Source organism: Sapajus apella, unplaced genomic scaffold (genome assembly GCF_009761245.1).
Source record: "Sapajus apella isolate SASKATOON/1434 unplaced genomic scaffold, GSC_monkey_1.0 scaffold114, whole genome shotgun sequence".
Classification (NCBI taxonomy): domain Eukaryota; kingdom Metazoa; phylum Chordata; class Mammalia; order Primates; family Cebidae; genus Sapajus; species Sapajus apella.
In genome coordinates, this window is record NW_022437054.1 from 786,996 (window position 1) to 805,493 (window position 18,498).

Consider the following 18,498-nt stretch of genomic DNA (forward strand, 5'->3'; position numbering starts at 1 on the left):
AGTAATAATGTGGAAGCATTTTTTAACATCTAACTGTGGATTTTACTTTAGGTGCTGAATAACTAGTGAGTCAGTCAGTAGGATACAGTTTAACTACTTGTTACCAAACTGAGGTCCAATCTACAAAATGAAGAGCTCCTTTTTTTTTTTTTTTTTCATTTTTACATTATTTTGAACTTGATTGCTGGAAGAGCTCATTTTCTTCTAATTTAGGCTCTGTTTTATCCACGTTCATAAGAATGTTTAATAAATTATATTAACATTCTATATGAAATCCTAGCCTGGAAGAATTAATCATCAAATCCTAAGGGGACCGCTGACAACATTTTGATCTAATAGCTAAAGACCATGGGACTATGAGCAATCTGTTTTTTTCCTGGAGACCAGTTTATTTTTGGCCCAGTTCTTGGAGGTGTATCACGATAGCTGATTACATGCCATATTACATGGTGTATGGGCCTTCAGTAATCTCTCATGTAGAAGACCTGAAGTAATCCGAAGCATATTTCAGATCTGATTTTCAGGTGCCTATGGCTTTCAGAATGATCTGTGCTCTAGGCTTGTTCTGAAGTAAATCTCATAGGTAGAAAAGTCCCCCAGCCAGCTCTGCTCAACTGAATCATTTAGAAATTAGATAGGAAACATTTCTTTCTAATTTTAAAATATTACAAACATATGAAAAACTGACTAAAAACAAAAATGAATTGGCTTCATGAACTTACAGGAACTTCTTGTCTACACCTTTTAATTAACAATCATATTACTTTATTATATCCTTCATTACTATTTAATAACGTGGTATTTTTACTTATCAAAAGACGGTAGCTTATTCAGTTTTGATGAGTTCCTTTAAACTCTCTACTAGCTAAAATACTGCTCGTGTAGTATTTTCATCACATTTTGGTAAATTAAAAGAGAAAAGTAGTTTACTAGTCTCAAAATTTCTAAAACTTTTAATTTTAGCTGAATGCAATGGCCAACAGAGCAGCTGGAAAAGGTTATGAAAATGAAGACAACTATTCCAGTATTAGATTTCAGTTTGTTGGAATTGAAAATATTCATGTCATGAGGTCCAGCCTTCAGAAATTATTGGAAGGTATATTATTGCTTACTTTTTTAGGCACCTTTGTCCAAGAGAAATCTAATGCTAGTCGCATGTAATTTAGAATTTTCCAGTGGTCACATTTAAAAAAGTAAAAAGAAACAGGTGATATTAATTTTAATAATATCCTTACTTAATATATTAAAAACATTATTTTAAAATGTAATCAATATAAAAAAATTAGTAATGAGATATTTTTCTTATCAAGTTTTAGAAGTCAAGTGTGTATTTTATAGTACATCTGAGTTTGGACAAGCCATATTTCAAATGTTTAGTAGCCATATTTTGTTATGGCTACTGTATTAGTACAATTCTAATGGTTTTGCAAAAAATTGTTATTAGATAGATATTCTTGAGTAGTCACTATAGTAAATATATGGTAATGTTCATTTAAATATTCCATTCATAGTATGGAATTTAAAAAATTAAAATATAAGATTATTTTTAGTTAGATGCTTGTGCTACAGTGTTTTTAAAGAGATTGGAGCATTTTTGTAAGGACAGGAATAATAGAAAAATATATCCAAAAATCAGTTACTGAGCTTTTAATAGCATCTTTTCATTTATAAAGAGTCTTGCCTAATTATTTTGTCGTCTTCTTAATTTGCTTATCTAGAGAGATCTTGAAAAAAAAAAACAGATTTTGGCCATATTCTAACTGAAATATTTTTATCGCTTTTTTAGTCAATGGCACTAAAGGGCTTTCTGTCAGTGATTTCTACTCCGGTTTGGAGAGCTCAGGATGGCTTCGCCATATCAAAGCTATTATGGATGCTGCAATCTTCTTGGCCAAAGTAACACTTTATCTTTCATATTTGGTCTTGGGGTTTGTAATGGTGGGAAGGAGTAGATTTGTTCTCTTGGGGACTGGTATCTATTCATCAGATAACTTTTATTATTTTTTACCTCTTTAATAAACTTCGCTTTATTTTGAGCCTTAAAAATACCATGTGGCACTTAATGTGGAGACTTAAAAAAATGCTCCCAAATACTTTGACGCAACATTTTTGCCTTTGTTTTTTGTTTGTTTGCTTGTGTTCTTGTTATTATATTTTGTTGTATATTTTGGAAATTATGCTGTGACATTATCATTGCAGGCATAGCACTTCTTTGTAACAGAATACCTGCTAGTGTGGTTTTCAAGTAGAACTTACTGGTTTACCTAAAAGTACGCTAGAATCTAAGTATGTGATCTTTCTTTTCAGGCAATAATGGTTGAAAATGCAAGTGTGCTGGTTCATTGTTCTGATGGTTGGGATAGGACTTCCCAGGTTTGTTCCCTGGGTTCTCTTTTATTGGATTCCTACTACAGAACAATCAAAGGATTCATGGTAAGGATTTATTTGGTTAAGACTGATGGTTCTTAAGCAGAAGTAATTTAATGTCCCTCCAGAGGACATTTGGCAATGTTGGATACAATTTTGCACTAAAGGAAATGATGAGACTGGCATCCATGGTAGTGGCCAGGGATATTGCTAACCTAAACATATTATAATATATAAAGTTTTTGCTGGGGGACCAGCCCCACAGCAAAGAATTATCTGGCCCGTAATGTCAGCACTGTTAAGGCTGAGAAACCTTGAGTTAGACTCACTTCCATTTGTGCTAAGGCTGACAATAAACTTTAGATTTAAAGAATTTTTCTTCCTAAATGTTCCAATGGAAATATTCAGTATTTTCAGTATTTAGATTTTTATCTAACAAATGTAAATAATGTAATAAAACAAGGCACAAATAAAAGTACTTAAAATTAAATTCTGAAGGAAACCTTCTATTTAAAACACTTGCATTTGTAAGTGTAATAACATGTTAGGCATGTTTTATATCTGAAGATTAAATTTTTAGTTCAACAGATTTTCTCCTTTGTGAAGATAAAGCCCTAGCTCCTGTTTTTTTGTTTCTTTGCTTTTAAAGGTATGATCAGATTTTTATTTGCTTGCTTTTAAACATGTGATCAGATTATATGTTTTCAAAATTTACATCTTGACTTGTGGTAAATTAAATGAAGAGATGTTAGAAAATTTTCATTAGTTTAGAATTATTAAATACAGTGCCGTCTTAAAGCAAGGGAAGAATGAAAATCCCAGTTCTTTTTCAGCACCACTATTTACTGCTGCTAACATACTGACTCTGGGACAGGCCAAGTGGGAGTGCTGCTAATAAGAAAATAATGCTCAGCTTACCTTGAGAATATAAGATAAGGAATATTTTCGTTGCCATGTTTGGCTTTAATTATTTTTAGACACCAGAATGAAATCATAGTAAATGACCAAGGATGATGTGAGAGCTTCCTGGGCAATAGGAACAGTGTGAACTAAAGCATAATCTCTTTGGGTGACTGCAGGTAATGTGTGATGCATGGAGTTCAGAGTGAGTATTAGAGTGGATGCAGAGGAATAGAGTGGGGTCAGGACCTGAGGAAAAGAAGGCTTTTTTTTTTTTTTTTTGCAAAATACAATGATTTTATTACTGAATTCAAAAGATGACAGATTACATTTCAATGAATATAATAAAACACATACAACATGCCAGAAAAAAAGGAACAATAGTAATTATACAGGACATTAAATTGAACATTTTTCAGAATGTTGAGCAAGAAATTAATTATAGATTATAACACTTTCACTTTTGTATTCATTCAACAAATGACTGAGTTAACTATGCGAAAGATTCTAGATCTGGAGGATAAATAACATTTAAACATTCACCAAAGTGAAGAAAGATAGTAAGCAATACTTTTTATGTAAATACTATATATACTGGCATTGTATAATAAACACTGTAAAAGAAAATTACAGGTAGCTAAGGAAGGACAATGTAAAAGGAAATAGTTTAGGCTGGGAGGAGAAGTGTTGGTAGAGGAGAAAGGCAGTTGGAAACATTTATCAATCAGATAAAAATTAACCAGATGAGGGGAGAGATTCCTACAGAAGCACTGGCTTGAATAAATGCTTTTATATTAAAACAAACAAACAAACAAACAAAGCATGGCCTACTCAGAGAACTGAGGAAGTCCCTTTGCGAAGATATATTGTGAATGAAGGAAGATGATTCCAGGTGAGGCTTTCTCCTCTTTGGATAATGGAATCTATTAAAGAGCTTTACACAAGCACACAGTAACTTTATTGGATGTGCTTTTTAAAAAAAAAAAAAAAGTCTTGGTGTCTTGAAGGCCAAACGGAGTGGGAATGGAGGCTAGGAGGTCAGTATAGACACTGTTACTGTTGTTATTGTTACTGTTACACGGATAACTTACCAGACAAAAGAGTTTTTAGTTTTACGGAACTAAAGCAGTAACACACAAGTAAAGGGGGAGGTGATGGTTTCCAGGGATGTTTAGAAAATAGAGTCAGTAAGAATTGGTCATGGGCAGGGCATGGTGGTTCACGCCTGTAATCCCAGCACTTTGGGAGGCCAAGACAGGTGGATCATGAGGTCAAGAGCTCGAGACCATCCTGGCCAACATGGTGAAACCCTATCCCTACTAAAAAAATACAAAAATTAGTTGGGCATGGTGGCACATGCCTGTAATCCCAGCTACTCAGGAGGCTGAGGTAGGAGAATTACTCAGGAGGCTGAGATAGGAGAATTGCTGAGGAGGTGAAGGTTGCAATGAGCTGAGATTGCGCCACTGCACTCCAGCCTGGTGACAGAGTGAGACTCTGTCTGAAAAAAAAAAAAAAAAGAAAAGCAAAAAAAGAATTGGTCATGGTTTGGATGTAGGATAGAAGAGAGGAGTCTTCCTCTAGGATGATTTCCAAGCTTCTGTATTAGGTGCCAGGATGGATGGTGCTGCTGTCTGGCTCTTCACTGAGATGAACCGAGGAATACATTTAGTTAGAAAAATATTGAGTTATCCTTTAAACATGGTTGTGTAGAAGAATGGCAGAAAGACCAGAATAAAACCTCTGGCTCCAGCCAAAAGATCACTTGCCCAAGGTCACACAAAGTGGTGAAGCCAGGATTGGAGATTGCCTAGGCTCCAGTGACTGCATCCTCAGCCATAACAGTGCGTGGCCTGCTGGCAAAAGCAGGGGCTTGAGACAAAATCAGAGAAGCTAAAACTGGCAGTTTTGACACTATGAAAAAAATGTGCTTGGTGACAACATAATGACGTGATAAAGTATACTAAATACTACGAATATGTGTTTAGACTGAAAAAGTTAGAAATCTGTTTTTAGTGTTAACATCTATTCTCTTCAATGGATTGAGTTTATCTTAAAAGTATGGAAAAGATAAAGTCAATCCATTCAAGAGGTTAGATGTTAACACTTGGATTTGAACATGAACTCAAGTAAGATGATTTCATTAAAATCATTGTTCTTTTTATTAGTTTTTTTTCTTCAAAAATGTACTATATTAATAATGCTCAAGTAAGCTGAAAGGTTTAAAATACCTACCTCAGTCTATCACCCAGAGTTAACTTTGTTAGCAGTTTTGGTTTATATTTTTCCAGCCTTTTTTCTATGGTATATCATCTTCAAACATACAAAAACTTAAATGTAGTACTGCTTTATAACATGTACTTTTCACTTAAAATGTAGTAAATCCAACAGAAATAATTTAAGTCACACAACTATTTCTTTTTATGCATTTTACTCTTCTTTAACCTCACCTCGAATCAATGTTCTGGCAATTTTTGCCTGCGGTTTTTTGTGCTGTTTTGTTTATAAGTTAAAAGTGTATAGTAAATACTGTTTTTAAACTAATAAGACTTAATCTTGCCTAAACAATAATTGAAAGTAGTCAGAAAGTGAATTTTACTTTTTCTCATTAAGGTTTTAATAGAAAAGGACTGGATCTCTTTTGGACATAAATTTTCAGAGAGGTGAGTCACAGTTATACAATCATATATTTTATAAAATTAGTAAACTAAGTTTAGAACGCCAGAATGTTTCTGTTCTTTATGAACTCACATACGTAATGGGAGGTAAGAGTGTCATGGTTTTGTACTGTATTTTACATGAAGACATTTTGTCTTATTTTTTTTCTGTAATTTTTTTCAATTCTAGTACCCGTGTTAATTTTCATGGCTATTTATTACCTTCCTTTTTGGCCGCGTTATATTTAGAGATGGTAACAGATCTTTTAAAGCTGTGGTTTAAAAGCTCATAAATGATTTCAATAAAAATTATGGGTTTTTGTGCTAATGTAACAGTGCTTTAGGAATATTTTTGTATGTTTAACAATACCTGAACAATGGACTTCTTTCAGAGGTATTTTTAAAAGCCTGTACTTTCTGTGGGGTTAGGTGTGGCCATTTGGATGGTGACCCAAAGGAAGTCTCACCAGTGTTTACTCAGTTCTTGGAATGTGTGTGGCATTTGACCGAACAGTTTCCACAAGCCTTTGAATTCAATGAAGCATTTCTTCTTCAGATCCATGAACATATTCATTCATGCCAATTTGGAAACTTCCTTGGAAATTGTCAGAAGGAAAGGGAAGAGCTCAAGTAAGATGATTCAAGGGTCTCCTTTTCCCCACTAGTTGGCCGAGATCTAACCAAAATCATGAGTGAAACTTAATAAAATATCTTGACAATTTGAAACTTTATTGTAAAGAGTTTATTGTTTATATTCCTGAAGCTCCTGAAGCTGAGTATCCTTCTAATATTCCCCAACCTTTCAGGTAATAGTAAAAGCATATGATAAAATGTGTTTTGAAGTGTAGCATACTTACAGAAAAGTACATACAGCGTAAATGTGAAGCTCCGTAAGTCTTACCAAACATACACATATGTAACGAGCATCCAGAATATGAACTGTTGCCAACAGCCTGGAAAGTCTCCTCATGCTTCTTTTAATCTGCATGTATGTATTTTAGAACAGAGAAATCTTTACACCGTTTAATTTCCCAGAATGTATTCGTTGCTAGTTTTAAAGTATGAAATATTTTAAACTGTTGGTTTGCTTTAAGGTAAGATGGAATCTTACAGTTCTTCTCACATTTCTAAACAGACAGGTCTTTGGGGAAAATAAATCTACCTATGTTGGCTGCAGCATGTCTGTCCTTGGGCAGGGTCTCAGGAAAGCTCTGAGACACTACTTGACCCTGGTTCATGTTATTTCCTGACCAGTGTTTGGGGATGGGGGTTTTTGCCTAAGCTTTGATACAAGGGAGATGTCTGGAGTAGGTCTTAGAGGTCCTATGTATATATTATTTTTCCACTTTCCGCCGGGATACCTACATTATGTTTACATGGTAAATGTCCAGGTTAAATCATTCTTACGTTTGCCCACCTACACTTAGATTTGCAAAATAATTGACTTTTTAAATTCTTGCATAACAACCTGATTTTGCCCATTTCCCTTTTTGTACCCACTCACAGTTAAACTTAAGTGTTCCTGCCCTGTGATACTTGCCACTACCGCCTAGATATGGGGTTAAGAGAAGAAGTCCAGGCAGAAAGATACATTAGTGTCTTGTTCTATGTGTATGTTTGTGGTGGAACAGAGACCAAGTTTTTGAAATTGTGTGAGTTGAGAGGAATCCCTTAAAATATATGGTTTTGAGAGAAAATGGTATACCGTGTTGTGTTCAAGAAACATGGCTTTATTACCTAATTATGAATGAAAAAAGACAATAGAGAGAATATAGAATTTTGAGACAAGGTTAGACTGTGAATAGAAGAAAAAACTAAAATTTAAATCTACTTTGAAACCATTGCCTGATTTATAAAAATGAGTATTATCATTACTACTTTTCATCTATAGGAAAGATCTCTATGTTTTTCTCATTACATTAAGGTTGAAGGAGAAGACTTATTCCCTGTGGCCATTTCTTTTGGAAGACCAAAAGAAGTACCTAAATCCTCTCTACAGTTCCAAATCTCATAGATTTATAGTTTTGGAGCCAAATACAGTCTCTTTCAATTTTAAGTAAGTTGACATCATTGAAGTATTTATATTTGATTTTTCTTAAACACAATTTATTGAAACTTTTTCTTTTTGTCATAAAGGTTTTGGAGGAACATGTACCACCAATTTGATCGAACACTGCATCCTAGGCAGTCTGTATTTAATATAATTATGAATATGAATGAGCAAAATAAACAGTTAGAGAAAGATATTAAAGACCTAGAATCTGTAAGTATTCTGAAGTATCTAATTAATGTATTTGGAATGTGAAATTAGTTTATGATTAAACCAATACTTGTATTGTTGGTATAAATCAGCACATAAAAAAACTTCTGAAGTAAATATAGTTGCTTCAAAATTAGGTCAGCCCTACTTTGATTGAATATGCTAGTTTGAATCATTTTCTTTATATTTTAAAATACATTAAAATACTGAAAGTATATAGCATAATGTAGAGATAAACACAATAAATATCTGTGTACCCACCAGCTAGCTTTTGTGGGATTTTAACATTTACTATATGTGCTCAGATCTTTCTTGTTCTTGTTTTAAGAAATAAAACATAGATCTATTTGAAGACCCTCTATACTTACCCAGTCTTCACCCATGTATTGTGAGGTAGGCAGATTTCACTGTGCTGAATTTGGTCTGAGTCCTTCTTGGGCATGTTGTTATACTTTTATTACTTATGTTTGTATCCACAATTTATAATACCGTTTCTCTTGACTTAAAATATTTTTATTGTGTACTGAAAAAACAACAAATACTATCTATAAGTGTTTGTATGAGGTTTAAAGGGAAACAATGTATATGCCCATTTACCCTTCACTCTGCTTAAAAAACTGATGTTTTAAAACTATGTAAAAGTTACCATACTGTTGATGTGCTTCACTTTGCTCAACATTAACATTTATCCATGTTGATACATGTAGCTTTAAATCATCTGTTTTATTAGTAACTACTGTATAACTTTCTATTGTATGAATATATCACAGTCTATCCATTTAGCTGTGGATGCATATTTAAATTGTTTTCAGTTTTGGATTTCCATGATTCCAAATGAAGTTAAATGACTTTTCATATTTGTTGGTCATTTGGTTTTCCTTTTCTGTGAATGGCCTATTCAAACCTTTGCTCATTTTTCTGTTGGCATATTTGCCTTTTTCTTTTTCTTTTTTTTTTTTTTTTTGAGACGGAGTTTCACTCATGTTACCCAGGCTGGAGTGCAATGGCGCAATCTCGGCTCACCACAACCTCTGCCTCCTGGGCTCAGGCAATTCTCCTGCCTCAGCCTCCTGAGTAGCTGGGATTGCAGGCACGCACCACCATGCCCAGCTAATTTTTTGTATTTTTAGTAGAGACGGGGTTTCACCATGCTGACCAGGATGGTCTGGATCTCTTGACCTCGTGATCCACCCGCCTCGGCCTCCCAAAGTGCTGGGATTACAGGCTTGAGCCACCGCGTCCGGCTGCCTTTTTCTTATTGATTTGTAAGAGTTGTTTATGTGCCAGGCAGGAATTCTTTGTTAGTTATATATATATATTATAAATGGCTTTATCCAGTCCATTCTTGTCTTTTCCACTTTATTATTTATGGTATGCTATATATAGATGTTTTGAATTTTCATGTCAAATTGATCAGTCTTTGTTTTTTGCTTTTTGTGTGTGTCTTGTTTAACAAATCCCTCTCTACCCTAAGACTTTCCTATAATCTTTTTTCTGCCATCATATATAAGCAAAAAGGATCAGTAAGTACATATGTATTTTTAAAATCCTAGACAGTCATAACAGTAAAACTGTCTTATCTACCTCTCAGGCAGGAGTATCCCTTAGTCATCTTTTAGATAAGGAGGTAATGACTGCTTGAGCAAATTGTAGAAGGATATGGTCAAGAGTGGCAAGTCCAAGATGATTGGTAATATGGGAAGGTTATCTGGAACTCTAAGAACTTGGAAAGCATGATACCCTGCCGCAGGACACTTTAAAAATCTTCTGTTAAAAAAGTAAAGTTCTGTTGTGTTCCAAAGTCTGTTGTTTTTACCCAACAAACCACTATAGGAAATCCATGTAAGAAAAGCTCTTTACAGTCAGTGAGCCCTTTAGCTTCATAAGTAATTGTTTGTTGTGTTTTCAGTGTGAATATTTCATATACATTATGCTTTCTAGGTAATATATGTTGGTTTCAAGTGTGGAAGCCTAGTGATCATCTGCAGTCAAGTCTGGCTGGAGTGTTTGTTTAATAAATATAAAAACTAACCATTTTCCACAGCAAAAAATTAGAATTTTCAAGCATGTCATATGCATTAGATGTTTTTAATTTTTTGAGATTTAGTTTTGCATTATACATACAGAGAACATATTTTGCAAAAGCATGTTTTCTTTTTTCATGTAACATATTGTGGTATATGCAATTAGTAATTTTTTTTTTCAAATTTTTGTTTGTTCTAGAAAATTAAACAACACAAAAATAAGCAAACAGATGACATCCTTACCAAGGAATTGTTACATTCCGTTCATCCTGAATCACCTACTCTCAAAACTTCCCTGTGTTTTAAAGAGCAGACTCTGCTACCGGTGAATGATTCTCTTCGAACTATAGAGGGCAGCAGCCCGGCAGATAATCGTTACAGTGAATATGCAGAAGAATTTTCTAAATCAGAGCCTGCTGTGGTCAGCTTAGAGTATGGTGTGGCAAGAATGACTTGTTAGACTCAGAGTTTTTTCTGCAATGAGAGGATTATTGTGAGGATGGTCTGTAAGCATTACCAAAAGGAATTTGTCTAATAAATATTTTAAGGCTTAACAGTAGGCTAATAGTTGAAGGAAGGGTAATAACTGTCCTTATGAGAGAAATAAGGCATTTTAATTGCACTTACAGCAAGGAATGACATTCAGCTCTGTAAGAATTGAGTGGTATTTGATGTATTTACTCAAAACATAATTTGCACTGTACACTAGTGAATTGACATTTCTGTATGATTTCTGTTCATTCAGCCAAACATCAGTAGCCTTCCTTAAGTATAATTTAACTTCAAGACAACAAAACTTGACAACATAGTTTCTTAATAATTTATATGGCATGTACTTTCAGTTATGTAGCTTTGTAACTATGTGTATTTACATAGTTTGCCTTTCAGTGATATTTAATGTTGAAGTGCCATGAAAAATATTTCTAAGAAAGCCTTAAATTCTCAGTGGATTCTTTACCCTTAAGTTTTATAGCCTATAACAAGATTTTTTGTTTTGTTTTTCCTTTGGTCAGCCTTGTTCTGTGTGTAAAGAATTGCGCTCTCGTTGCTGCTGGGGTTGCATGCTACAGTACTTCTATATAAACAGTTGTAGAAGTACACTTTTCACATTTAGCCTGCCCCACTTTTGTATTCAAAATAAATGAAACTGAAGGTTTATTTTGATCATAATTTGTTTAGTGCCACATTTGATGATTTGTTATTTACAGCTTAGATTATTGATTTCTTGAATATGTATAAGAACATTTGACTGTCTTTTATATGTGGATTACTGCATTCCATTGATTCTTATTTTGTGGTTGGCTTTATTTCTTTCACAACTATGTAAGTTTAAAGAGCTGAAGCTCTAAAACTGTTCTTAGAAACAATGATCGTACATGCATATGTATATTTTTAAACTGCCTTATTGCTCGATGAGTTGCTGTTCCTGGAGTATCTAACTTTCAGTTTACCCAAAAACTTTCGGGTAAATAAAAAAGGGAAGTACAGATAGTTTAGTTTCTGCATGGTTGCATGAATTTTGAAGTCATTTCTATGTGGAACATTATTTTTCTTCTTGTTAAATATAGAAGATAAAAGAAAATTAAAGAGATTCTAGTACATAGTTATTGTTTAACAAAAGCAACTTAAAACTCTGGGAAGCATTTCATTTTGCCATGTTATATTTACTGTTTATTTTATGTACTAGTACATATCTTAAATTACCAAAAACTAAGCAAAACAAAATGTAAAAACCCCAAAACTATCACTTGGAATTAGCAGTATCATCCAACTGGCTTTAAAATTAAAAATTTAAATAACATGGTGGCATGAGGTACAATTCAAGTATTAGGAAATTTGCAAAGGGTCCCTTATGCTGCTTTCTGTTACACCTCTATTATATTAGTTTTGAACATAAACATCTTTTTCAGACAAAAAAAAAAGCTTTATTGTATAAGAACTTATCTAATCTGTTTATTATTCCAGTGCTTTTCTGTAATATATTATGTAATTAAAGTATTCCTTTTTAAACAGTAACAAATACACTATAAAATACAGTATGTGATTAACCAATCCTACTTCCATATTTAAGCACTGGGAATAGAAACTTAATCTCTGTGACTACAAAGGGAAGTTTTTGTGCCTTGGTGTTCCAGTCACTGATCGTGGTTTTAGAATCTTCTGTGGCTGACTTCTTGTATTCAACTCTGGTTTATTATCTTAATCTTCAACTTTAGACATATATTTGTGTGTTTAATGTGCTCACAGATGGACTGAGAAATCAGTTATGTCGCAAGTGACCTACAGGGTATGTGTTGGCAAAAGCAGATTGTGTGTATGTCTTATAAAGTTGGGTTTATGTTCGGTGTATTTGGAAATGTATAGCATGTAAATTATTTCATATATTGTTTAAAGGTAACTAAATGTTCACATCTTACTTGGAATGTTTTTCTTCTGGATAAAGCAAATGGAGTCAAGTTGTAGTTGTTGTTTTTCTCTCTTCTCACCTAGGCAAGTAGACTTGCCCATTACATTAACATAACAGCATAAGGTTTGAGGAGTTTATTTTCCAAAAATTTATTGATAAATAATACCTGTTTCATACAAGGCTCATCAGATGTAGGTAATAATGTCACTAAGTTTTCCTTTTGTTCCTGTCACCTGCTCATGTTACAATCAGTATTTTATCGTGACCTCGCCGACTTGATGGAAGGCAGGGTCCAGTGAGTACAACAAGGTGAAATGTCTCTCCAAAGGCAGATCTGGATGTAACTATGAGGAAGAAAATGACTGGCTGAAAAGAGGATAATTTTTTTGAGGGTGTTTTGAAAAGGTCGGCTAGGCTAGCAGTAGCTCAGGTAATCTTGAGTAAATAAAGATGAAGGAAACTCTTGTTTTTCAAACAACTTCAATTTATTTGGTCGGGTAGCAGAGCAGGGAGATGGTGTCAAGCCTGTTTTGAAAAAAATATTGCAGAAGGTCAGCTTGAAAATACTGAAAAATTTCCAGTTGACATGCTAAGTTGGATTAAATGCTGATCATCTACAAAACTGTATAGTTGGTGCAAAGGTAATTGTGGCTCTTGCCATTGAAAGTGATGTCAAAACCGCAATTACTTTTGCACCAACCTAATACAGCAGTTGGACTTTTATTAGTGACGTTGATTGATCTTCAGTCATTTCAGTTATTTTGTTGACTTTTCCATGTCGAATTCCAAGTGACATTAACATACCCTGATTAAAGAAAATTTGGAGCCTGTTTAAGGAACTTATATCTAGAAGAAAACCTGGAATCTAGAATAATTATCTCAAAAAAGAGTATATATACCATTGTGCTTGATATAAGAAAATATAAACATGAAACCCTGACATTTTAATCAACAGTATTTGTGCTACTCTAGTTATTTCTAGGAAAGTAAAATATCCATTTAAATGGCAACTTTTGTAAAATAGTGGCCTGCATAACTGAAAGGAACTTTGAGAAGCTAGTAGTAGACTCTATAGCCCTGGTGTTTAGTTTCTGATTCAGGAGATAGGGATTGGGACGCTGGAGTTAAAATCATTTACTTACCAATAAATTGTTTGCATTTAGCAATGTTTTGGAGATTGTGATGCAAATGTTTAGGGAATCACACTTTGAGAAACACTGCTGTGAACCACCTGTCATGGTCAGTAAACACCTCTTTTGTTCTTAAAGGGATGCAGAATTATTCTTTTTTTTTTTTTTTTTTGAGATGGAGATTGAGTTTCCCTGTTGTTGCCAAGGCTGGAGTGCAATGGCACGATCTCGGCTCACCACAACCTCTGCCTCCCCGGCTCAAGCCATTCTCCTGCCTCAGCCTCCCAAGTAGCAGGGATTACAAGCATGTGCCACCACACCGGCTAATTTTGTATTTTTAGTAGAAACGGGGTTTCTCCATGTTGGTCAGGCTGGTCTTGAACTCCTGACCTCAGGTGATCCACCCGCCTCAGCCTCCCAAAGTGCTGGGATTATAGGCATGAGCCACTGCACCCAGCCTCAGAATTACTCTTGTAAAAAGAGCAACAGGCTGGGGAGCATCACACTTCTGAAACATTGTGATACAAGTAGAGTGAGAAACCTTTGTTTTAAGCCTCTGAGATTTTGGGCTCTTTGTTACCATGACATAACCGAGCCCCTCCTGAGGGATGAAACCATTTGTACAAAGTTCGATTTTTCCATTGGTTCCCAAATGACCTTTGTCCTGCCATTTTGCATCACTATCCAGTTGAGGTTTATGCTTTGCATTTGGTTATAGCTCATCAGTTTCTTGTGGAACAGTCAGTCCCCTCACCTCTTCCCCTCTGCATTGACTTTTAGCACCATACCAATTGTAGTTTTCCCACTTTCTGCTTTTGTTTGATTGTTTCTTCAAGGTGTCATTTAACTTGTTCATCTGTCTACTGTACCTGCTGTCATCTAGGTACTAGATGAAATTCAGAGTTAGTGTTTTAGGAAAGATGCTGTGTACCTTATATTGAATTACTGCGGGAGGATATAATGTCAGGTGGTTCCACTGTTAGTGATGCTAAATTTAATCACTTGGTTATCTTTTCATTGTAAAGTTATATATATTTTTTCCCTTTGAACTCAGTAAAAGCTCTATGGGGCAATATTTTGGCATCAAATTGTATATCCCATACTCTAACAACCTACCCATTATACTTGCCCAAATCAATTATTTCATTGGTGTTACAAAATGCTGATTTTCTAATTTTGTCTTAATTTTTACACTTATTTGCGGGCTTTTTTTTTCGACAGTCATGCTCTGTCGCCAGGCTAGAACGCAGTGGTACGATCTTGGCTTACTGCAACCTCCGCCTCCCAGTTTCAAGCGATTTCCCTGCCTCAGCCTCCTGAGTAGCTGGGACTACAGGCTCACACTACCACGCCCGGCTACTTTTTTGTTTTTTAGTAGAAATGGGGTTTCACCATGTTGGCCAGGATGGTCTCGATCTCCTGACCTCGTGATCCGCCTGCCTCAGCCCCCCAAAGTGCTGGGATTATAGGCTTGAGCTACCGTGCCCGGCCTTGCTGGCATTTTTAAAAGAAGTGCTGGGTCCAGTGACTACAAATATTCAAGGTGAAATGTCTCTCTAGAGACAGATCTGGATGTAAATACGAGGAAGATCTGGATATAAATATGAGGAAGAAAATGACTGAGAAGAGGATATTTTTGTTGAGGGTATTTTGAACAGGTCAGCTAAGCTAGAAGTAGCTCAGGGAATCCCGAATAATTAAAGAAGAAGGGAATTCTGTTTTTTGTTGTTGTTGAAACAGTCTCGCTCTGTCATCCCGGCTGGAGTGCAGTGGTACTATCTCAGCTCACTGCGACCTCCGCCTCTCTGGTTCAAGCAATTCTGCCTCAGCCTCTCATGCAGCTGGGATTACAGGCATCCACCACCACGCCTGGCTAATTTTTTGCATTTTTAGTAGAGATGGGGTTTCACCATGTTGGCTAGGCTGGTTTTGAACTCCTGACCTCAAGTGATTTGCCTGCCTTGGCCTTCCAAAGTAGGGAATTCTTATTTTATTTATTTATTTAGAGACAGTGTCGCAGTGTCGCTGTGTTGCCCAGGCTGGAGTGCAGTGACACAATCTCAGCTCACTGCAATCCCCACCTCCAGGGTTCAAGTGATTCATGCCTCAGCCTCCCAAGTAGTTGGGAACACAGGGACACGCCAGCATGCCCAGCAATTTTTGTATTTTTTTGTAGAGATGAGGCTGGACTTTCAGGCAAAAAACTAAGTCACTTGCAAGGGAAAGAAATCAGGCTGGCTTCAGACTTCTTGACAATATACAAAACAAGAAAATAATGGAACAACGTTTTCAAGAAAACCTAGGAAAGAATTGTGAGCATGGTCATATGAAAATGGCTTTGTTCTTACAGAACACACACTTTAAATATTTAAGGAACATGGGGCATCATATCATAGCATCTTATTCTCATCAGGAAAAAATGTCCCTTCTACTGTACTTGCCAGTTTTTCAGTGTGGCTGAGATTGTTTCAAAATAAAAAAGCAAGGAAAACCCTGAGAAAGAAGAGCAATGAGGCAGAGCCAGCTCTACCACATGGCCTAGATAAATACAGCTGGATGCGTCTGGTACATCAATACAGATTACGAATGCTACAGAAGAGAATCAAGAACTACATGAAAGTGACATCTCAAATCACTGACAAGATGAACTTACTAATAAATGATTCAAACAACCAGACAGCCATTTGGGAAACAGATAATCTGGATCCATACTTCTTTCTATATATCAGAACCAATTCCAAATGGGTCGATCAAATGTAAAAAAAAATCAAACCCTTTAATTGTTAGGAGATCATGATGAATCCTTTATAACCTAGTTTTAGAGAAGTCTAATTATAATTCAAAACAAGAAGTAATATAAGTCTAATAAAATTCTACCTCCTATATCAAATTCTTCTATATGGCAAAAAACATAAGAAGCAAATGACAAACTGGGAGAATATTATTTGCACATCTGTTTTCTGATGTCTCAGGTTCATCTTATATTCTCCCTTCAGTTTTGGAATCAACCATTTGTCCAAGAAATCTTTGTTCCTTTGGACGTTATATCACAAAGGGTTAATCTCCCTAAAACATAAAAAGCTCTTTAGAAAAATAATAACTACCAATTTTTTTTTAGAAAAAATAGGCAAAAGACACAGACAATTGACAGAAAAAGTGCAAATGACCTTAACTCTATGAAAAAAAATTTTTTTAAAAATTAAGGCCTTATCCACCAATGCTATCTTTACATGCTCAAAACTTACAGACTACAATTCTATGTAGAAGAATAGAAGAGTTTGCATGTCTTAATAATTCTTTTCTTAGTTCAAGAGCTTCCTCTTTTGTTGCTATAGTGAAGTACACTATCTTTAATAAAGGGTCCCTTTGTTGTCTGTCTCTTGGTTTATACTGTCTTGTTTCAGGAGAATGTTTACTTACACATGGTGGTTCATGCCTGTTATTCCAGCACTTTGGGAGGCTGAGGAGGGCAGATCACTTGAGGTTAGGAGTTCAAGACCAGCCTGATCAACATGGTGAGGGAACTCTACAACATGAGGCTGGTCTCGAACTCCTGACTTCAGGTGATCAAGTGCTGGGATTACAGGCGTGAGCCACCACGCCCGTCCTTTTATATTTCTTATTGTACGTTCAGTTATTCATATTTCCCTTTGCAAATAAAATTTAATTTTTATTTCTGAAGTATTTTGCTTTAGCTTATTGAAGTTCAGTAGTTCTTGTTTGACCTTTGTCCTCCATCTTTATTCAGCGCTTTGTATTTATCATAAGTGGCTGTTTAGCATATCAGTACTTGCATTTTTATTTATATTTTAATCCATCTTTTAGTTTTGTTACCATTTGCCCCTGCCTATAACCTTTCTCTTTTGGGTTTCATCTATTGAAAGGTTTTATGTATAATTGTTTTATTAATAACGTCACATGAATGCTTGTTTTGTTGTTTGTTTTTCATTTTCTGTTAATGAGTATTTGTGTTGCATTTGCCTGGACCAGTGATAACAGACAATCCTATGTAGAAGATGGAAGAACGGAAGAGCTTGCATGTCTTAACAGTTTTCTTAGTTCAAGAGCTTCCTCTTTCATTGCTATAGTGGAGTACAGTGTCTTTAATAAAGGGCGCCTTTGTCATCTGTCTCCTGACTTGTTTATATCATCTTGTCTGAGGAGGATGTTTATCTTTAGCTGTTTTCTTCTCTTCCCTTACCTCCACACTTCCAAGATATTCTTTTAAAAGATATTCTTTTAGAAATAATGTTTTCTCAAGACTGCCCCTTCCTTTGACTCCCCATTTTCAGACATGGTGTCAATATTTTTACCGAGAGAGGGACACTCTTTCTGGGAACGAGCTGTAGTTGATATTTACTGATCCGTCACCAGCAAAACCTCATTGTACTCTCCTCTGTTCATTCGTTACCTGACCGTCCTCTCTGCTATGGACGGCGGAAACTGGAACCAGATCTACTGATCTCGGGCCTTTATTTCTGCAGTCACATGTAAATTGAAATTTATAAAATTCTCTGACTCTTAATAATGTTGCAAGTGTATGCCACGGGCAACCTAATGTCCTCCCTGTTGATCTGTATGGTTGTCTTGGTGGATGTGGAAATTCTAATTTGGGTAGCTGCCATTTACCCTGTGGGAACCCAATCCCCTCAAGTATTCTTTTGTTCATCACTATTGTGGTATTATATATTTAACACCAAACTTAAGATTTTAACAGTTTTTAAATGTACAATTCAGTAGCATTAAGTACATT

General features: G+C 35.3%; 1 protein-coding gene across 1 annotated transcript in view; it reads left to right on the top strand.

Annotated features, from left to right (window-relative positions):
• MTMR6 (myotubularin related protein 6) overlaps positions 1-12,664 on the top strand; it is a 42,532-nt gene extending 29,868 nt beyond the window's left edge. The window contains exons 7-14 of the mRNA XM_032260060.1: positions 964-1,096; positions 1,787-1,896; positions 2,308-2,433; positions 5,881-5,930; positions 6,354-6,554; positions 7,849-7,980; positions 8,061-8,187; positions 10,408-12,664. Coding sequence (XP_032115951.1) covers positions 964-1,096; positions 1,787-1,896; positions 2,308-2,433; positions 5,881-5,930; positions 6,354-6,554; positions 7,849-7,980; positions 8,061-8,187; positions 10,408-10,668 — 1,140 coding nt within the window. The 3' untranslated portion in view covers positions 10,669-12,664. The remainder of the gene's footprint in view (positions 1-963; positions 1,097-1,786; positions 1,897-2,307; positions 2,434-5,880; positions 5,931-6,353; positions 6,555-7,848; positions 7,981-8,060; positions 8,188-10,407) is intronic.
• Positions 12,665-18,498: the final 5,834 nt, after the last annotated feature.